Below are 16,460 nucleotides of genomic sequence, written 5' to 3'. Positions count from 1 at the left end.
TTGATTGGTTCTCAGTCTTTATTCATGACAGATTTTGGGTAGAACTGGAGCAAAGTTTAAAAGCAGACAGACAATTAGTGTAACTCTTCCATTTCTGACACTCTGTAGAGCATCCCAGTCGGTGTAGCTTTCCCAGCAGAGACCTGCACCCTTCTTAATGAAACACAAAATAGGAGTTTTCAGTGAAATTCAGGACCTTAATGGGGCATGTAAATTTGGCCAGTTTGTCACTATTTTCAGCTGAGTTCAAAGCCCTGAAGCGTGTTACTGTACCGTTGGGGTATTGCCAAGGTGAAAAAGCCAAGAAATTAAAGGAAAACTGCAGAAAATCAGCAAATTTAGGTTAATTAACTAGAAACTCTATTGGTGGCTACCCAATGCTGGTTTGCAGCCAGCCATAAAGCAGAATTGCAGAACGCCAGGATGGGTCAGGTTGGAAGGGACCAGAGGGGGTCACATCTGACCCTACCTCCCTGCTCCAGCAGGGCCATCCTACAGCACAGGGCACAGCATTGTGTCCAGAGGGCTCTGGAATGTCCCTGGTGAGGGACACTCCACCCCTCTCTGGTCTGTGCTCAGGGCAGAAGTTGTGCCTCCTGTGCAGGGGAACTGCTGGGCTCAGTCCCTGCCTGTGGCTCTGGTGCCATTGCTGGGCCTGGAGCAGAGCCTGGGCCCTGCTCTGCCCCTCCCTGCACACAGGGACACACAGGGACACGCAGGGATATGCAGGGCTGAGGGCCCTCTCACAGCCTGAACAGCCCAGTTCCTTCCTCCTCCCCAGCCTGTCCTCCTTAGAGAGAGGCTCCAGGCCCTTCCCCAGGTGTGCCAGCCTCCCCTGCCCCTGGGTGCTGCAGGGAGCTGCGCAGGGCCCTGCCGAATGTCCCCAGGCTGGACTGTCCTGCTCACACACGTGGCCAGGTGAACAGCCAGCACTGCCACGTGTCCTGCACTCTTGTCATCAGAAATTCCAACTTTTTTTTTCATTTTTTGTTATGTTTTCAGGCTCCAGGTGCTGTCACTGCCCTCTCTCACCCTTCTTTTTGCCCAGCAAGACACTTCCCCTCCATGCAGTTCTCAATTTTCCTTGGGCTGGTGTGTGTCTGCATTCCAAGCACCAGGCACCAGGGTTGTGCATGCTTTCCAGCACATTCCAGGACCTCTGAGGCACCGACAGTCCCTTTTAATTCCTGCATCAGTCACACACTGGAAGTCTCCAAGGAAATGTCTTCACAGGATTTTGCTAATACATCTCCCACCTCCTGCACCTGACTGTGACCCCAGGCCACAGACCTTCCTTACATCCATCCTTCCAAGCAGAAACCAACAGGTTCAGAATGGCTGGCACAAAACCCAGATGTGTGAATTTATGCAAAACTGAAGCTGGCAGAACAAGGGCCCACAGACACTATCTAAAGATGGCTTCTGTTCATCAGAGGTCTCTTCTCCCAGGCAGAAAGTGTCATGAGAAGAGGAAACAACCTCAAGTTGCACCAGGGAAGGTTCAAGTTGGATATTTGGAATTACTTACTCCTGGGAAAGATTGTCCAGCCCTGGCACAAGCTGCCCAGGGCAGTGGTGCAGTCTCCATCCCCAGAGGGATTTAAAAGCCTGTGGATGTGACACCTGGGGATGTGGGTCAGTGGTGGCCTTGGCTGTACTGGGGAATGGTTTGACTCAATGATCTTAGACAACTTTTCCAGCCTAAATGATTATGTGATTATGGCGTTTCCACTGCAAAATCTCCTCCATCCACCCATTCTGTTCACCCACCCTGACAGTCTAAATCTGAACGTAGTAACTACCCACCAAGGGAGGCTGCAGAGAGACACTCTCACATGTGAGGAATTAATTCATCACCATGGTTTTGTTTAACAAGAACAAGCATGGCTCATTAACACAAAACTGTATTTTCAATAAGGTTAATACTCCAGTAATGCATAATTACAATCTAATAATTTAACACACAGGAGCACTGTAAAACAACTGTAAAGGACTTTGATTATTACAGTTTGCAAATGGACCAGAAAAGCCATTTACCATCACTACAAAGTTGGTTCATATTGGGGGATGTAGTGCATAGGAAAAGCATTGCACGCTACAGAATTAAATTTCATTTTACAGCTCTGCTAACCAACTGTAAAAACTGGAATCTGTCCCCATGGCTTGTGAAGGATTTTTTCCCTAACATTAAAAAGAAACAAAAAAATCCCCAACAAAAGTGAAATTTTGCAACTGTAGCATTAATAGGACCCTGCTGAAGCCTAATTTTAAAAAGTCACAGTCTCTAAGGCATTTAATACCAGAGTTTTGTTTCTGTATCATTCTTTTTAATAACAGGATCTAATTAAAACATCTGTAAAATGCTGACAGTTTTTAATTTTATGTAAAATTTGAAATGCATATAACAGGATCTGCTCTAATGAAGGATAACCACAGTAGTTATTATTAAGCAATGGTGGTATTTTCATTTAAGAGTCACTTCTAAACGTGCATCTCTACCTTTAAGTCAGAGCAGAGCAGAGACATCAGTGAAACCACTACAGGCCACTGAGGCTCTGTTGGTGTTTGAGCATTATTTACTTGAGTGCACGTTTTCAGTTTAGCTTATTCTGCAGAAGCTTTCCAGACGGTGCTCTTCATCAGATATTCTTTAAAAAGTGAAAATTAGAAAACACTGCCCTGTGTGTGTGCCTGTGCTGGGCCCACATGGATCCCCTGCCCCTCACAGCCCAGGGCAGTTTCTGATGGATCCTGATTTCAAGAATTAAGGAAATGGTGTGACTGATGGTGTGAAGATGTTTCTTCAAGCTACCTGTTCCCTTTCTCACAACATCTGCTTCAGGATATGTTCCACCGCCTCTGGGAAATTCTCACAGGTTAAGTAGGGACCCGGGTTGATTTTGTCTTCATCTGCTGGACGGTATTTACCTGTAACAGATTAACACAAAGATCCCTTTACCAAACTCCTCCGTGTACCTTTTTTTTTTTTTTCCCTGAAAATTACAGCCTTGTCATAGCAGTACCAACCAGGAAAATGCCCATCTGGGCAAAAAACATCCCACAAGGCTTCCCTAAACAAATGCTGAGCCCTACTGGAGATTCCTCCAGGGGCAGCTCTGGATCAAAATTAGTGTTAATTGCACTGGTTCATTCTGCTATACTAGCAAATATCCACATTGTAGGTTCTTAAAATAATAATAATCATAGAATCCCAGAATGGTTTGGGTTGCAATGGTTAAACCGCATCTAGTCCCATCCCCTGCCATGGGCAGGGACACCTTCCACTGTCCCAGGGTGCTCCAAGCCCCATCCAACCTGGCCTTGGACACTTCCAGGGATCCAGGGACAGCCACAGCTGCTCTGGGCAACCTGTGCCAGGGCCTCAGCACCCTCACAGGGAAGGATTTCTTCCTAGAATCTCTAACCCAAATTTCATGTCTCTCATTTTGAACCCAATACTCCCTGTTCTATCACTACAGTTCCTGATGAAGAGTGCCTCTCTGAAGACTCTTCTGATAAAAGCAGGATTACTTCCTTTCATTTTCAACATACCACACTGTGTGGCATTAGCAGCTGCCACCTCAAAGAGACCTTTCCCAGTCCATGGGTCCATCAACAACACAAAGAATACCTGTCAATCCCTCCAGGTTTCACTTCCATACAAAGCAAAATTACATTTATAATGACTTTGTAATTATTGAGGAATGTTCAGAGCTCCTGCACGATCAGAGGTTACATTGCTGTGACTGATTTTGGCAATCTAAGGTGTGACAGTAACAGTTCCCTCTGTTCTGTGATTACTGTTCTGGATTTTTGAGCCAGAGCAAAAATTCAGAGCTATAGGAGCAGCTGTCCCCATCTATGACTTTGGTCACCCTGCCCTCAGCTGGGGGTGTGTGCTGTGTTCTAGCCCTGTTGTCACAACGTTCTGCTTGACAGGCTGCCTCTGCCCCAGCCCAGAGGGATGTGGAAGGTGGGGGCTGGCCCAGGACTCAGAGTACCTTTACTTCTGGGCACAGGGTGAGATCACTGAAGGCACCACTGTCTCCTGAAATGACCGATCCATTGAGTACTTACCCGTCCTTACCAAAATCCCACGCATGCCTGCCTGCTGGGCACCACCAACATCATCCCTGCAGTCCTGGGACACAGCAGGAGAGCAGTGGGTTAGTGGGCACAGACACTTCCATAACCCTTTCTGCTTTGCACATCACTTAAAAGCAGCGAGCGACACAGAGTCAGATCTTTCAGCTACCCTATCAGTCACACTGTCACAGGAGTGGTTTTCTATGTGCTCTCTGCCTGATCAAATAGTGACCGAAGTAAGAGAGAAAACCCACAGCTTACACATTAAATCCTGTGAACTTCCATGGAATTGTTTAGGTTGGAAAGATCATTGAGTCCCCCAGCACTGTGCAGGTCACCACTGACCTATGTCCCACACATCCAGACAGCTTTTAAACCCTTCCAGGGATGGGGATTCCACCAATGCCTTGGCAGGTGTGCCAATGCTCAAAGTCCTATTTAATGAAGTATTTTTCTCTAATATCCCATCTAAAGTTCCCCTGGCCCAGCCTGAGACCATTCCCTCTCCTCCTGTCCCTGTTCCTGGGAGCAGAGCACAACCCCCCGGCTGTCCCCTCCTGTCAGGAGTTGTGCAGAGCCACAGCGTCCCCCCGAGCCTCCTTTTCTCCAGGCTGAGCCCCTTTCCAGCTCCCTCAGCCTCTCCTGGGCCCCTCCCCAGCTGCATTTTTTCTCTAGAAATGACAGTTCCATTGGAAGCTCTGGAGCCCCCCTGTGCAGGCCCTGCACGCCCTGGAGGGCAGCACTGCACGGCCGGGCAGTGAGGAGGGGTTTGTGCCCACGTACGTACGTCTCCAATCATGACGGCCTCCTCGGGGGCACAGTCAGTGCCCCGCAGAGCCTCCAGGAAGAAGGTCTTCTCTGGCTTCCCCACCACGGTGGCTTTGGTGTCTGTTGCATACTCCAGCCCTGTAACAAAAGGTCCAGGTCCCAGACACAGGCCATCCTTCTTCTTGAAATACCTGGCTTTATGGATCGCTATGAGAGGCGCCCCATCCAGAATCAACCTAATGAATGAATGGATGAAGAAGAGAGTACAAAAATTATATTCAAGGAATTATATTTACAACTGAAGGCCTCAAGAGGCTTTCACACAATCCCAGGATGGTCTGGGTTGAAAGGACCTTAAAGCCCATCCAGTCCCATGCCCTGCCATGTGCAGGGACACCTTCCACTGTCCCAGGTCACTCCAAGCCCTGTCCAACCTGGCCTTGGACACCTCCAGGGATCCAGGGGCAGCCCTACAGCTTCTCTGGGCACCCTGTGCCAGGGCCTGCCCACCCTCACAAGGAACAATTTCTTACAAGCACAGGATGAATCGTTTGACCTTTATATTTTAGCACTGAAGGAATTACAGTAGCAAGTTACATTAAAAAAAAAAAAAAAACTCAAAGCCATTTGAGGCATTCACATCCCTCTAAATTTCCCCATTAACCCAGGGAGTCTGACCAGGCTCACTTCCACAGAACCTGCAAATCATCTTTGGTTCTCTCATTTCTGTTTTGTGCCCTGCAGATTTTCCTTACAGCAGACACTGCATCCCCCTGTCCGGCAGCAAAGGGAAGCTGTGTAGGTGCTGCACTACAGGAATGCTTTTAGTGCACCAAACACAGCAGTATTACTGCAATCCTCCCCTCCCCAGTTTCAGTGCAACAAGCACTGAACTGCCATCTGGACTGCCAAATATTTTCCCTTTGATTTTACACTTTCTCCACCTAATGCAGGTCATTCCAATCTTTAGCACAACAGTGTAAAACACTGGCTGTTACTTTCAGGGCAGAAAGGAGGATTCATTTTCCTCTTAACCCCTGATTTGCAAAACAAAACAAAACAAAAGCCTTTGAGAAAACAAAGTCTTGCTTTGCCCCTGTTGTAAGAGGCTGGCTGAGGTGAGCTGAATTCTCCTTGGAGGATGTCTGCAGAGCAGCCTGGAAGCTCTGAGCAGGGCATAAATGATATTTCATTTCACTTTATTATCACAAAACACTCCTATTGAATCAATGCATTCTAAAGCAAGCTGAACAAGAAGAGAGCTGGGTTGTGTTTCTGTGAGCAGCCAGACATGTTCATGATGGGAGGATGCCTCTAGGACACAGAAAAATTTAATTTGACAGCATCACCACAAGCACTATGTTCAGCAGTTTTCAGGAGAGATCTCACCTGAGAGAATTCTTTTAAACATGACATCAAAATCCCACTTAGACAGGAAGAGAAATTTAGTCTCAGCCATTTCAAGTGGTGCCTGGAGAACGGCCAGACTCTGTGTATCTTGTTGTGGGATTCATGTTGGGTTAGATTTACCCAAGTTAATGTTGGGTGTCAATGGAATAGTTGCCTACCATGTAATTAGTCAGCCTGGGCTCCTCACAGTTGGTGCAGAGGAAAATGCACTCCTAGGGCACAGTTCAACTGTCCTATTTTAAGCACTATTAGGTAAAAAAATGCCCTGAAGTGCCTCCCTTATCCCTCCAGATCCCAGATCCCCAGCACTGACACAGGAACCTGCACTTAGATATCTGCATTTAATCAGATTCACCTCAGAGTTCTGCAATCCCAATGCAATTCCATTTTCAATGGAAAATGGAAATGGCAAATCCCAAGTGACTTAATTATCTGAGCAGTAAAGGAGACAGAATAGGGCAAGGCTTGACAAGAAGAGAATGTGCCAGTGGCCAGTGTTTCCATCAGGCCTAACAGAACTGACACCAGCAAAAGTTTATCCCCTACAGACAACTGGGGGAAACACCCAGAACAAATCAGGCCAGACAGAATCCATCCTGGCTCTTTTTAAGTGTCTTGGTCTTCAGCCCGAAGCAAACAAATATTATTCAACAATTAATATATTCAGGACAGAAATACGAATCAATAAAATGATGTAAGCACTGGGATACTCAATAGGTTAAGCTCATGCAGTTGTGAAATTAAGAGTCCACTCATGACCCAAAGTAAAATTCCAAAATCAATGCCTTTGGCAAGGCTCACTAACGAGGCAGACAGGGTCAGTTTGGGTCAACATCTGTTGATATAACATAGAATTTGGCAGCAGATGAGGACAGCACTGGCCTCCCACTCCAAGAAACCTCCCTAAGACAGTGGTGGGCAGTAAATGATACTCCCTCTTCTAATTTTATGGCTATACAGACAGGTTAAGGTGCTTGATATCAGGGTTTTCACTGTATTTCAAGGTGCAGAACTGTGGTAGCCACCATCCTGTGAGCAAAGATGGGACAGAGGTCTTCACACACATCACTGTCAGCTACAGGCTCACATCCAGTGTCTGAAAGCTGAAGGCTTTTCAAGTTAAAATCAAAAGTGTGGAGTCAAGCCAGAACCAGAGAGAAGGACACATGGCTCTGCACATACTGTTGCAGCCTGGTTCATGGATGGGCACAGGTGAAGTGTATCTGACTTACCCCTCAGCCTAGAGGCAAAAAGAGCATTAAAAATAAACTACTCAAGATCAGCTCCATAGCCCTCCTGGCCTGACAGGTTGTGCTGGCCACTCCTGAACAGAAGATGCTTCGGAAGATACTGCTGGATATCCTGCATTAGGTAGGTAAGGAAAAGTATGCCCTAAATACTGGATTTCCTTCCCTATAGCACACAGGCTCTGAAGGCTGGGCTTTGAATACAGAACCTGGCTCTCCTCTTGGAGAACAGAAAACAGCCTCGGGCTGTGCCAGGGCAGGTACAGGATGGACATGAGGAGGAATTTCCCCATGGAAAGGCTGGTCAGGTATTGGAAGGAGATGCCCAGGGACGTGTTGGAGTCTCCATCCCTGGAGGTGTTCAAGGAAGGCTTGGACATGGCACTCAGTGCTCTGGGCTGGTGACACAGTGGGGACTGGTCACAGGTTGGACTCAATGGGATGGGGGTCTTTTCCAACCCAAATAATTCTGAAAATGCTTCCCCACATCCCTAGTTTTGTGTATTTCCCCTTGATGAATTGCTAACTTTTCCCCTCAGTGACAGCTGTGACTGTACTTCTGCAGTTTATTTAGACTGAAAGCTGTAAAAATCAGGTCTGAACTGCCTGAAGTTCCTGGTGGAGAACCCAAATCCTACAAGATTAGTGGCTCCCTCACAAGCTGCATAATGTGTGATACTCCTACCACCCTTTTCTTCCCAGGAAGAGAAGAGAGCCCAGCACAAGACAGCTCCCACTCCACCCCCAGCCAGGGGCTGCCTTACCGAAAGGCTCTGTTCATCATCTCATAGTGGAAGTGCTCAGGAGCCAGTCCCACCACCACAGCATTGGGGTTGTCCGTGCCAATCCCTGGGAAATCAGAACAAGACTCTGAGCAGACAGGATTTAATTCACACTTACCAGCCCACAGTCAGCCAAGTGCATTTAATCACTTTAAGGCAAAAACAAGCATTTTCTTACACAGTCGTATCACAGAGACTGCTTTTATGTCTTTTATAGATGAAGAAAGCATCTGTGGAAAAGGTGCTGGTCTATCCAGACTGTTCCATCCTCTAGGATCTGGACAGTCTTAACAGCAGCTGTGGGATGATTCTGCCACCATTCCCACTGAAATGCAGCAGGACACAAAAATCCCTCCTTTAATTCAATGACTGCCTGCCATCTGAGAATCCCTCTCTACATATATTTATGTTCTTTGTAAGACAGTAAAGCAGGAATTCAAGTGAATCCCATCCAGTTTTTCTATTCCCTCTAGCCACAGGAAATTCCACTGACTGCTGTTCCACGCATCAGTCTGATTCTGACAATAAAGACTGTACTGCAGCACACCCCAAAGGTTGTTAACCTAGATAAATTGGGCTTTTCTGGAAGGTCTTTTTTCAAAGTGGATTAGTGCCCTTGGGAACGGCTCCACTGCAGTCCCACCCCTGGACAGAACCAGCAGTGGAACCAGAGTAGCACCAGCAGGAGGGTTTTACTAATGGCATGTTATCAGCTGAGGATTTTGTTCTACCTTCAAACACACCCTCTGCACCTTTAGAAGGACAACCAGAGCTCCTGGCTGGCTCTGCTGGCTGAGGTCTCCTGCTGCATGTCCCTCAGGTGGCTCAGCCAGCAAAACATCCACTCAGAGATGCCACGGTGGATTTGTGACATCATCCAGAACCATCTCAGTCCTTAAACCAGGAAAGGATTCCTTCATCCGCCTGTGACCAACTTTAACAGAGAGATTAGCCAAGAACAGCTGAATAGCAGCCATTAACTGGAATTTAAAGAACTCTCCACTGTACTTACATGTTCCAGAAGCAGCACTGAGGAAATGTGAGCCAAAGCCCTTGTAGCAAAAACAAGACAAACAACCCAGTCCATCCAGACCCCAGCAATACAGATGATGCACCAGGGTGCCCCCAAGTTACCTCTGTCTCTGCCATCTTTTATAAAGTTAGCATCAGCTCCTGAAAAGCTGCTGGAAAGATCCCAAAACCGTGGAGGCTGAGCTGATTTAAATGCTGTCAGTGAAAGAGCTGCTGCCTCTGCTGTTTTTCACCCAGGAAAGCCTTCCTGGGAGCACAAATATTGCTGAAAATTGCTGGGGGCACATTTCTCTGGATATGCTGTTAGGTAGAACAGATTACGAGGTTTCACTGCTCTCACAGAGGCTTTTCTCCTGAACATTGACCTCTCTGAAGATTTCTGACCAGACTATGGCACCAAAATTTAACAGGAAATTCCTAGATCCTGGCAAGATTAGAACCTACTTAAATTACACAGCCAAAATATTTCAGTTTGTAAGGCAAGGGCAAGCAAGTATACTTCTGCTGCAAGGGCAAGCAAGTATACTTCTGCTGCCTTGACTTTAAACAAAAAAAATTTCAGTGTACAGCATACAGTTTTCAACTCTGAGCATGTTAAAAACATGGGTATCTTTGCTACTCTTGATGTCCAAGTGAGAACACATCATTTTCCGGTCCCCTTACTGCTGAGGGAGGGAAATGGGAGCATCTGACGGCAAAGCAGATTTTAACCAAGTCTTTAGGGATGACAATTTAGAGGAGTCAGGGTGATGAACCTTCTGTCACCAGTGAAGGTATCCAAGTACATGTGGTGAAACCTAAATGTTCAATATAAGATAAGCAGTAACTACCTGGAGATTTTGCATTTATTAACAATATATTAATAGAGAAACAGCCTGCTGTGTGTGCCTACACACTGTTTTTTCAGCTCTTTATGAGTAAAACATCTGCTGGAAGTCAGGTATTGTGCAAACTGACACATCTTTGCTATAAAAAAAAAAATCAGCACTGGTAGGTCCAACAAAGTACCAATGACCTGGTGATAACTATTACTTCATATTTTATACTGGAAATGAATGGAAAGTACTCAGTTTTATCTGAATTCCTGACTATTTGAAAGCCTTGGCTGCCATTTCCACTGCTCCTCAAGAAGATACAAGTTCAGGCTGTTTGATGTTTGTTTTAAAATGAAGAAAGGACCTCTATGACCCTGCAGAATTCCACATTTCAGGCTCCACCATGGCTGGTGGTCTGTAGATGATTGAGAGCACAAGGTCTCCCTAGCCGTTCATTAACTGCTGCTCACTAATTAACTGCTTCCTGTGCACCTCACCTGTGAAATCAGGCAGGGCCTTATCATCCACCAGGAGCAGGGGCCGCACCTGCTGCTGCTCCAGGAGGTTCCTGGCTGCTGTCAGGGAGGTGAAGATCTCGTGCTCGGCGATGTCGAACCCCAGCCCCGTCAGCCTCTCCAGCAGGTCTCTCTTGCTCTCCTTGGTGGTGTTGGTCACAAACCGGACGGTCACCGGGGCGCTGCGCAGCCTGGGGGGGACACAAGGGCAAACTGGACACAGGCTCCTCCTGTTCTCACACCTGTGCTTCTCTCTGGGGCTAAAAACAGCCCCACAGGCTGCAGATGAAAAGAGCACATGGAAGACTGGCGCCACACAAGAACTTCTGCCATGTGGAACAGACAGCAAGAATTACGCCCCCCAGACCAAGACAAGTCATCCTCCCCTCCTCTCCCTCATCTACCACAAAAATTCCTGAGGAAAACAGTGATTCAAACTCCCTCTTCACAGCAGCAGCCAGCACTTCCATGGTACCTAATTCGAAAAGTCTTTTTATTCAAACTACACAATAAATAAGCCAGTCCTGGTTCTCGATCAAAATAAGCAAACAAAAGAAGCTTGTTGCTAAATTAATATATTGAACTCCACCGCTGGGTGAATTTCCCAGCAGCTGTGGCTCGTTCAGGATGCTCCAGGAGCCTGTGTTACCTTGGTGGTGGTTTTACGTCAGCTTCTGCAGCCATTTCCCCCCTTCCTGAGGAACACCAGTATCACATAGAACCACGTTATTGCCCTGTGCTGACAGTAAATGCTACCAAACAATCAAATAATTTTAAGTGACAGTTTCTACAGCATTCCCTTTAATTATTCCCCCACCATCACTTTCTCTGTCGCTATAGGAACAAACACAGGCATCAGGAGTGTGTGGAGAACATCAGAATAAAGTTGGAGACTTGCTTCCACCTGCCACTTCCTTCTCCTGTTTATCTCTTGTTTTACACTGACCCTTCACAGGTATGAGCTGATAAAAGTGTCCCCTGGTTGATAATAAAATAAAAATTAATATGATTTTTCCCTCTGGACTTCAATAGGGAGCTATGAACGTAGTAACCCTAAAATAGGCATCTCTCCATTTGTTCCCTAAGCAAGCTGCATGCCATTCCCTCCAGCTTCTCTTTGGGAAGGACAGGGACACGGACTGGCAGAAAAGAGAGTGGGAAAATAATTTTTTTCAAACCTCTGAGCCAAAAGACCTGGCTGTTCTCTGCCACCTGGCCTCCATACCTGTGACAGCACATATATATTACATGGAATTTCAGGAACATTGACTCTCACCTGGCACAAGTTCTCCCTGCAGCAGGAAACAGTGCAGTGAGTGAAAGGGCAATGAATGAGTAGCCAGTGTTTCAGCAGTTTTTACTTCCTCGCAATTTTACATCTTAAGGACACAATCATTTCTGCGGCATTACGTGTGGGAAATGCAGCTTCCTCATCCCTCTGTGAACTTTTCCTGAGTTACAGTCCAGCTGTATAAAACCCTTAGCAGCCCATTCAGCTCCAGTAGAGAGTTCAGTTCTGCTCCTATATCCTACTAATCTTTAGTGCCCCAGAAATCTTAAAGTGTCCCCTTTCATTCACCACAATATCACCTATCACTCTGGGAATTTTTCCTCGTCCATTGCAAGATGGCTTCTCCAGGAAAAGACCACAGATATTCCTGGGATTTTGTGTCCTATTTCACCACCGACTTGGTTGGAATAAGGCACTTTTGCTGTGCCTCAGTATCTTTAGGCACCCTTTAACCACAAGAGTTAATTTGACTGTCCTGTTTGTTAATGTGTTGAAATTCCTATAAAAGAAAAAACAAATGAGGTTGTGTACCTAGCAGAAAGAAACTTTGAAAACAGTAATAAACTAGAAAAGCCTCGTCTGAATGAAATGAAAACTGTGCAGAGGTTGCCTTGCTCCCTAGAGTAGGCTTTTCTGTCATCCCACTTTATCTCAGCACAGATGTAAAAGAGCTGACAGATGATCAGAGCCCCAAGGAACAGCTCAGCTGAACTGATTTTGGGGTAATTCACCCAAACTCAACTTCGCCTGTGGCTGTCCAACCTGTGAACCAGTGGAGACACCTCCAATATTGGGGGTTTTATGTCTAGAAAAGGCTTAGAAAACACAGAAAGAGCCACTGAGGAAAGCAGCAGGGGCTCAGGTGACACCAGTTTCTCTCTCCACCCTTTGCTGAGCTCTCCTGGCACGCACACAGCGTAGAGGATTTGGCCGCGTGCTCACACCACTCACCCACCCCTTTGTGCAAACAGCACTGACACAACCCCCCAGAGCAAACCCCAGGAAAAAAAGAGGGGAAACTTGCCTTTTGAGGGCCTCCTGGGCGCCGGGCACGGCCGAGTCCTCGACGTGGAGGGTGCCGTTGAGATCCACCAGCACAGCCTTCAGCGCGCGCCGCGCTGCCATCGCGCCCCGCGACAGGCCGAGGGACCCTGGGACTGCGGAGGATTTTTAAAAGAACCCACATAACTGACTGCAAAGGCTCTGTGGCAACCAGGTGCTGCTCGTTCTTTAAGTGCATCAAAACAAAATAAAGCTCTCCGAACGACTCAAGGGCGCTGGGCAGAGGGAGGGCCATTAGGTCTGGGATTGCTGGGCGAAGGCCTCAGCGAGAATATTTCTCGCTGATTCCCACCGACACCAGGAGTGAAAATAAAGACACAGTGCTCTAAAGCTGTGTCTCTAAAGGTCTAAAGCTGCGTTTCGGCTGTAAAGCTCAAAATGCTCTGCCGAAGTGGATATTGTTATTTTATTTTCGCAAGAGGGACCTAGGGTGCAGTCCACACCCCAGCCGCTCTGAGGGCGCGCGGTGGTGACAGTCAGGATTTTTGCAGATTTTTAGCCTGGAAGCTCTCAGGGCTCAGGCATATCCAGCACCTCGAAGGTTCATTCCACACTCTTGCAAAAGAGGCAGTTTTTCTGGTTCCACGTACTCAGCCCAAAATAAAAGCCAGGCTTTGAAGCGTAAAGGCACCAGGGAAGGAGCAGAGAGGTGATGTTTGAGTTCCCCGGATAAAGATCTGTCTCCAGAAACAAACACTTCCCCTCATGTGGGCTGCAAGCGCTGTGTTTTGCTCTGTGAACAAGTCTGAGGAGCTGTTTCCCAGAAAACATCCGATACAGCAAGGTTTTCTCCTGTTCATTAGACAAGAACCATCCGAAAAGGCTGAGTGAGTTGGGATTATAGAAGAGAAGCTTTGAGGTGATCTGATTTTAGCTTTTCAGTGCCTGAGGGACAATTTCCTAGAGATGGAGGGATAGGACACAGGGAATGGCTGCCACTGCCAGAGGGCAGACACAGATGGGATATTGGGAACCAGGAATTGCTGGCTGGGAGGGTGGGCAGGCCCTGGCACAGGGTGCCCAGAGCAGCTGGGGCTGCCCCTGGATCCCTGGAAGGAAGTGTCCCAGGCCAGGCTGGATGGGGCTGGAGCACCCTGGGATGGTGGAAGGTGTCCCTGCCCACAGCAGGGGGTGGGGTGGGATGTGATTTAAGGTCCCTTCTACCCAAACCACTCTGGGATCTGCCAACCCTACAAGTGACCACAACTTTGTGTTGAGCTGGTTTGGTTACAGACAGCATGTAGCATGTCTGTACTTTTAAAAAAGCACACAGAGCGGTCAACACCACGACTGGAACCTGCCCTAAAAAATTTCTGTCAGTTTTATCTTCACGGACAGTTTTATAAATGGTCATGTGAGCCTGGGGTCTCAGGTACAAAACACACACACACACACGACAGGAAACTTTGATATTCCACTACCATTATTCCTACTGGTTCTCTGCAGTAAGAAAACTAATTAAAATACTTCTTTTACTTTTATGTCTGTTGATACAAAAGCCAAAGTTAAATGTTAATGACACGCAGCTGAAAACAGAAGACCTAAAGAAGCTTCATCAATTTGAATGGAAATTGCTACTACTACTACTACTATTATTATTATTATTACTACTACTACTACTACTGTTACTGTTTTATTTTACTATTTTATATTTACCCTACATTTCCATCGGCTCTGCTGTTCACAGTGCATTTATTTGGGAAATATGGAAGTTATCTGCAGAGCCAGTTTCCAGCACCGCCCAACCTTAAGGGGAAAGCTCATGGACTGCCAAGAAGTCCTGAAAGGCCTCCAGATCCTCAGATTTCCTAATCACATCCCAACGAAAACTCACCTTGTCAGGACAAAGGGACGCCCCAGCCCCGGTCTCTGGGAAAAGGACACGAGGAACACAAGACACAACCTAAGGGAAAGAGGGGTATATTCTATAAAAATATATATGGTCACGTATGTCCCTCGGTGGTAGGATACTAATGGCACGGGTGCCTCCCCCCAGAACCCCCGTCCCGTGGGGATGGTACCGCCCCTTCCCGCCAGCTCACAACGGGCCCATGGGCTGGCCCATTCCCTACCGGGGGAGTCCCGACACCTCCCCTTTCCCTGACGCGGGTGGTTTCGTCCGCCCGTTCGCGGCCGAAGGCGGCGGACGCGCCCACGCGGGGGAGAGGGGGGCGCTGCTGGCGGCTCCCCGGCCCTCACCCGTTCCCGCCGCCCGCGGGGCCTGGCGGCGCCGCGCCCGCCCGGCCCCGCGCCGGGCCCGCCCGCCGCCAGCGCGGCGAGCAGTGAACAGAGTGCAGCGATTACTGCATTAAATAAACACCGGCCTCAGCCCGCAGCGGGCCTGCCGCCGGTCAGCGCCCGGCAGTCGCGGCAGGCAGCGCGGGGGGCAGCCCGCAGGGCCCTGGGGGCACGGGGCGCACCGTGACGTGGGTCTGGTTATAAATCGTAAAAATTACACCCGTTCTGTCCATTATATCCCTATTGTTATACCTGTTACAGCTTCTTCATTCTCTATACACACTGTGTAATCATACCTTCTGTGGATAGGATCATAAAGCGTGCAAATTATATCCCTTATATCCTATATGGACATGTTTATATCGGTAGCCATACACTATGGATATCCATAAACTTTTTATCAATAATATACCAATAATCTCTACATGCTGCATATATTATGTCCTGTATGGATATTATACATAATAATTTATTCATATATCGATATTATATATTTATACATCTATATAAACGTTATCTACAAAATGTTATCCCTGTATGGATATATCATGCCCATAATATATCCATGGTAAGTAGCATGTATTTATATATAAATACATACATATCTCTCTTGGATATTAGGAAGAAATTATTCCCATTATATAGCTACAATTTAACGTTTTAAATTACATCCATAATATGTCCATAGCGATAATATAATATATATTACTGTATTATAATCCACTTATTATATCCATATAATAATATACTTTTATACCTATATTTATAATTCCACATTTTTATATGTGTTTATGTATTTTTGTAACATGAATTTTAATCTATAAACGTATGAATTTAATATACAGCTTCACAAACTCTTACTAAGGTGTGCAGACGTGTAATAACTTCATTTTTCATATTCCTTGTTTTTCCATTTCTGGCCGCAGAGCTGTTCCAGAACAGCGTGGTCATCCCCCGGCTGTCCCTGCTCGTTCCCTGCACGCCTGATCCTCGGCTGCAGCCTGTGAAAAACGCCAATCACTTGTTTTAAAACTTTTTAAGTTTAATAGCAATGAAATAGTTATAAAATCAGTAATAAAAATCAGAGCAGTAAGAATTTGGACAATCAGAGTTAGGACAATAAAAGCAAAGAATTACGGGATAGCTGGATGCTCTCGGGCACGAAAAGCATGCCCTGTGAACAAAGGATTAACCCTTAAAAGCAATAGCCTGTT

The 16,460-nt window shown here is 46.8% G+C and overlaps 1 protein-coding gene across 1 annotated transcript; it reads right to left on the bottom strand.

Moving 5' to 3' along the window:
* Positions 1–1,845: 1,845 nt before the first annotated feature.
* HDHD2 (haloacid dehalogenase like hydrolase domain containing 2) lies at positions 1,846–14,971 on the bottom strand. Its single transcript, XM_068176949.1, has 7 exons — positions 14,843–14,971; positions 12,971–13,103; positions 10,638–10,846; positions 8,276–8,360; positions 4,874–5,090; positions 4,078–4,141; positions 1,846–2,928 (listed from the first exon to the last, which is right to left on the bottom strand). The coding sequence occupies exons 2-7, from the start codon at positions 13,069–13,071 to the stop codon at positions 2,825–2,827; spliced, it is 780 nt and encodes a 259-aa protein (XP_068033050.1). The 5' UTR covers positions 13,072–13,103; positions 14,843–14,971; the 3' UTR covers positions 1,846–2,824.
* Positions 14,972–16,460: the final 1,489 nt, after the last annotated feature.

Source organism: Anomalospiza imberbis, chromosome Z (genome assembly GCF_031753505.1).
Source record: "Anomalospiza imberbis isolate Cuckoo-Finch-1a 21T00152 chromosome Z, ASM3175350v1, whole genome shotgun sequence".
Classification (NCBI taxonomy): Eukaryota; Metazoa; Chordata; class Aves; order Passeriformes; family Viduidae; genus Anomalospiza; species Anomalospiza imberbis.
The sequence above is the reverse complement of the archived record's forward strand: the minus strand, read 5'-3'. Positions and strand labels throughout refer to the sequence as shown.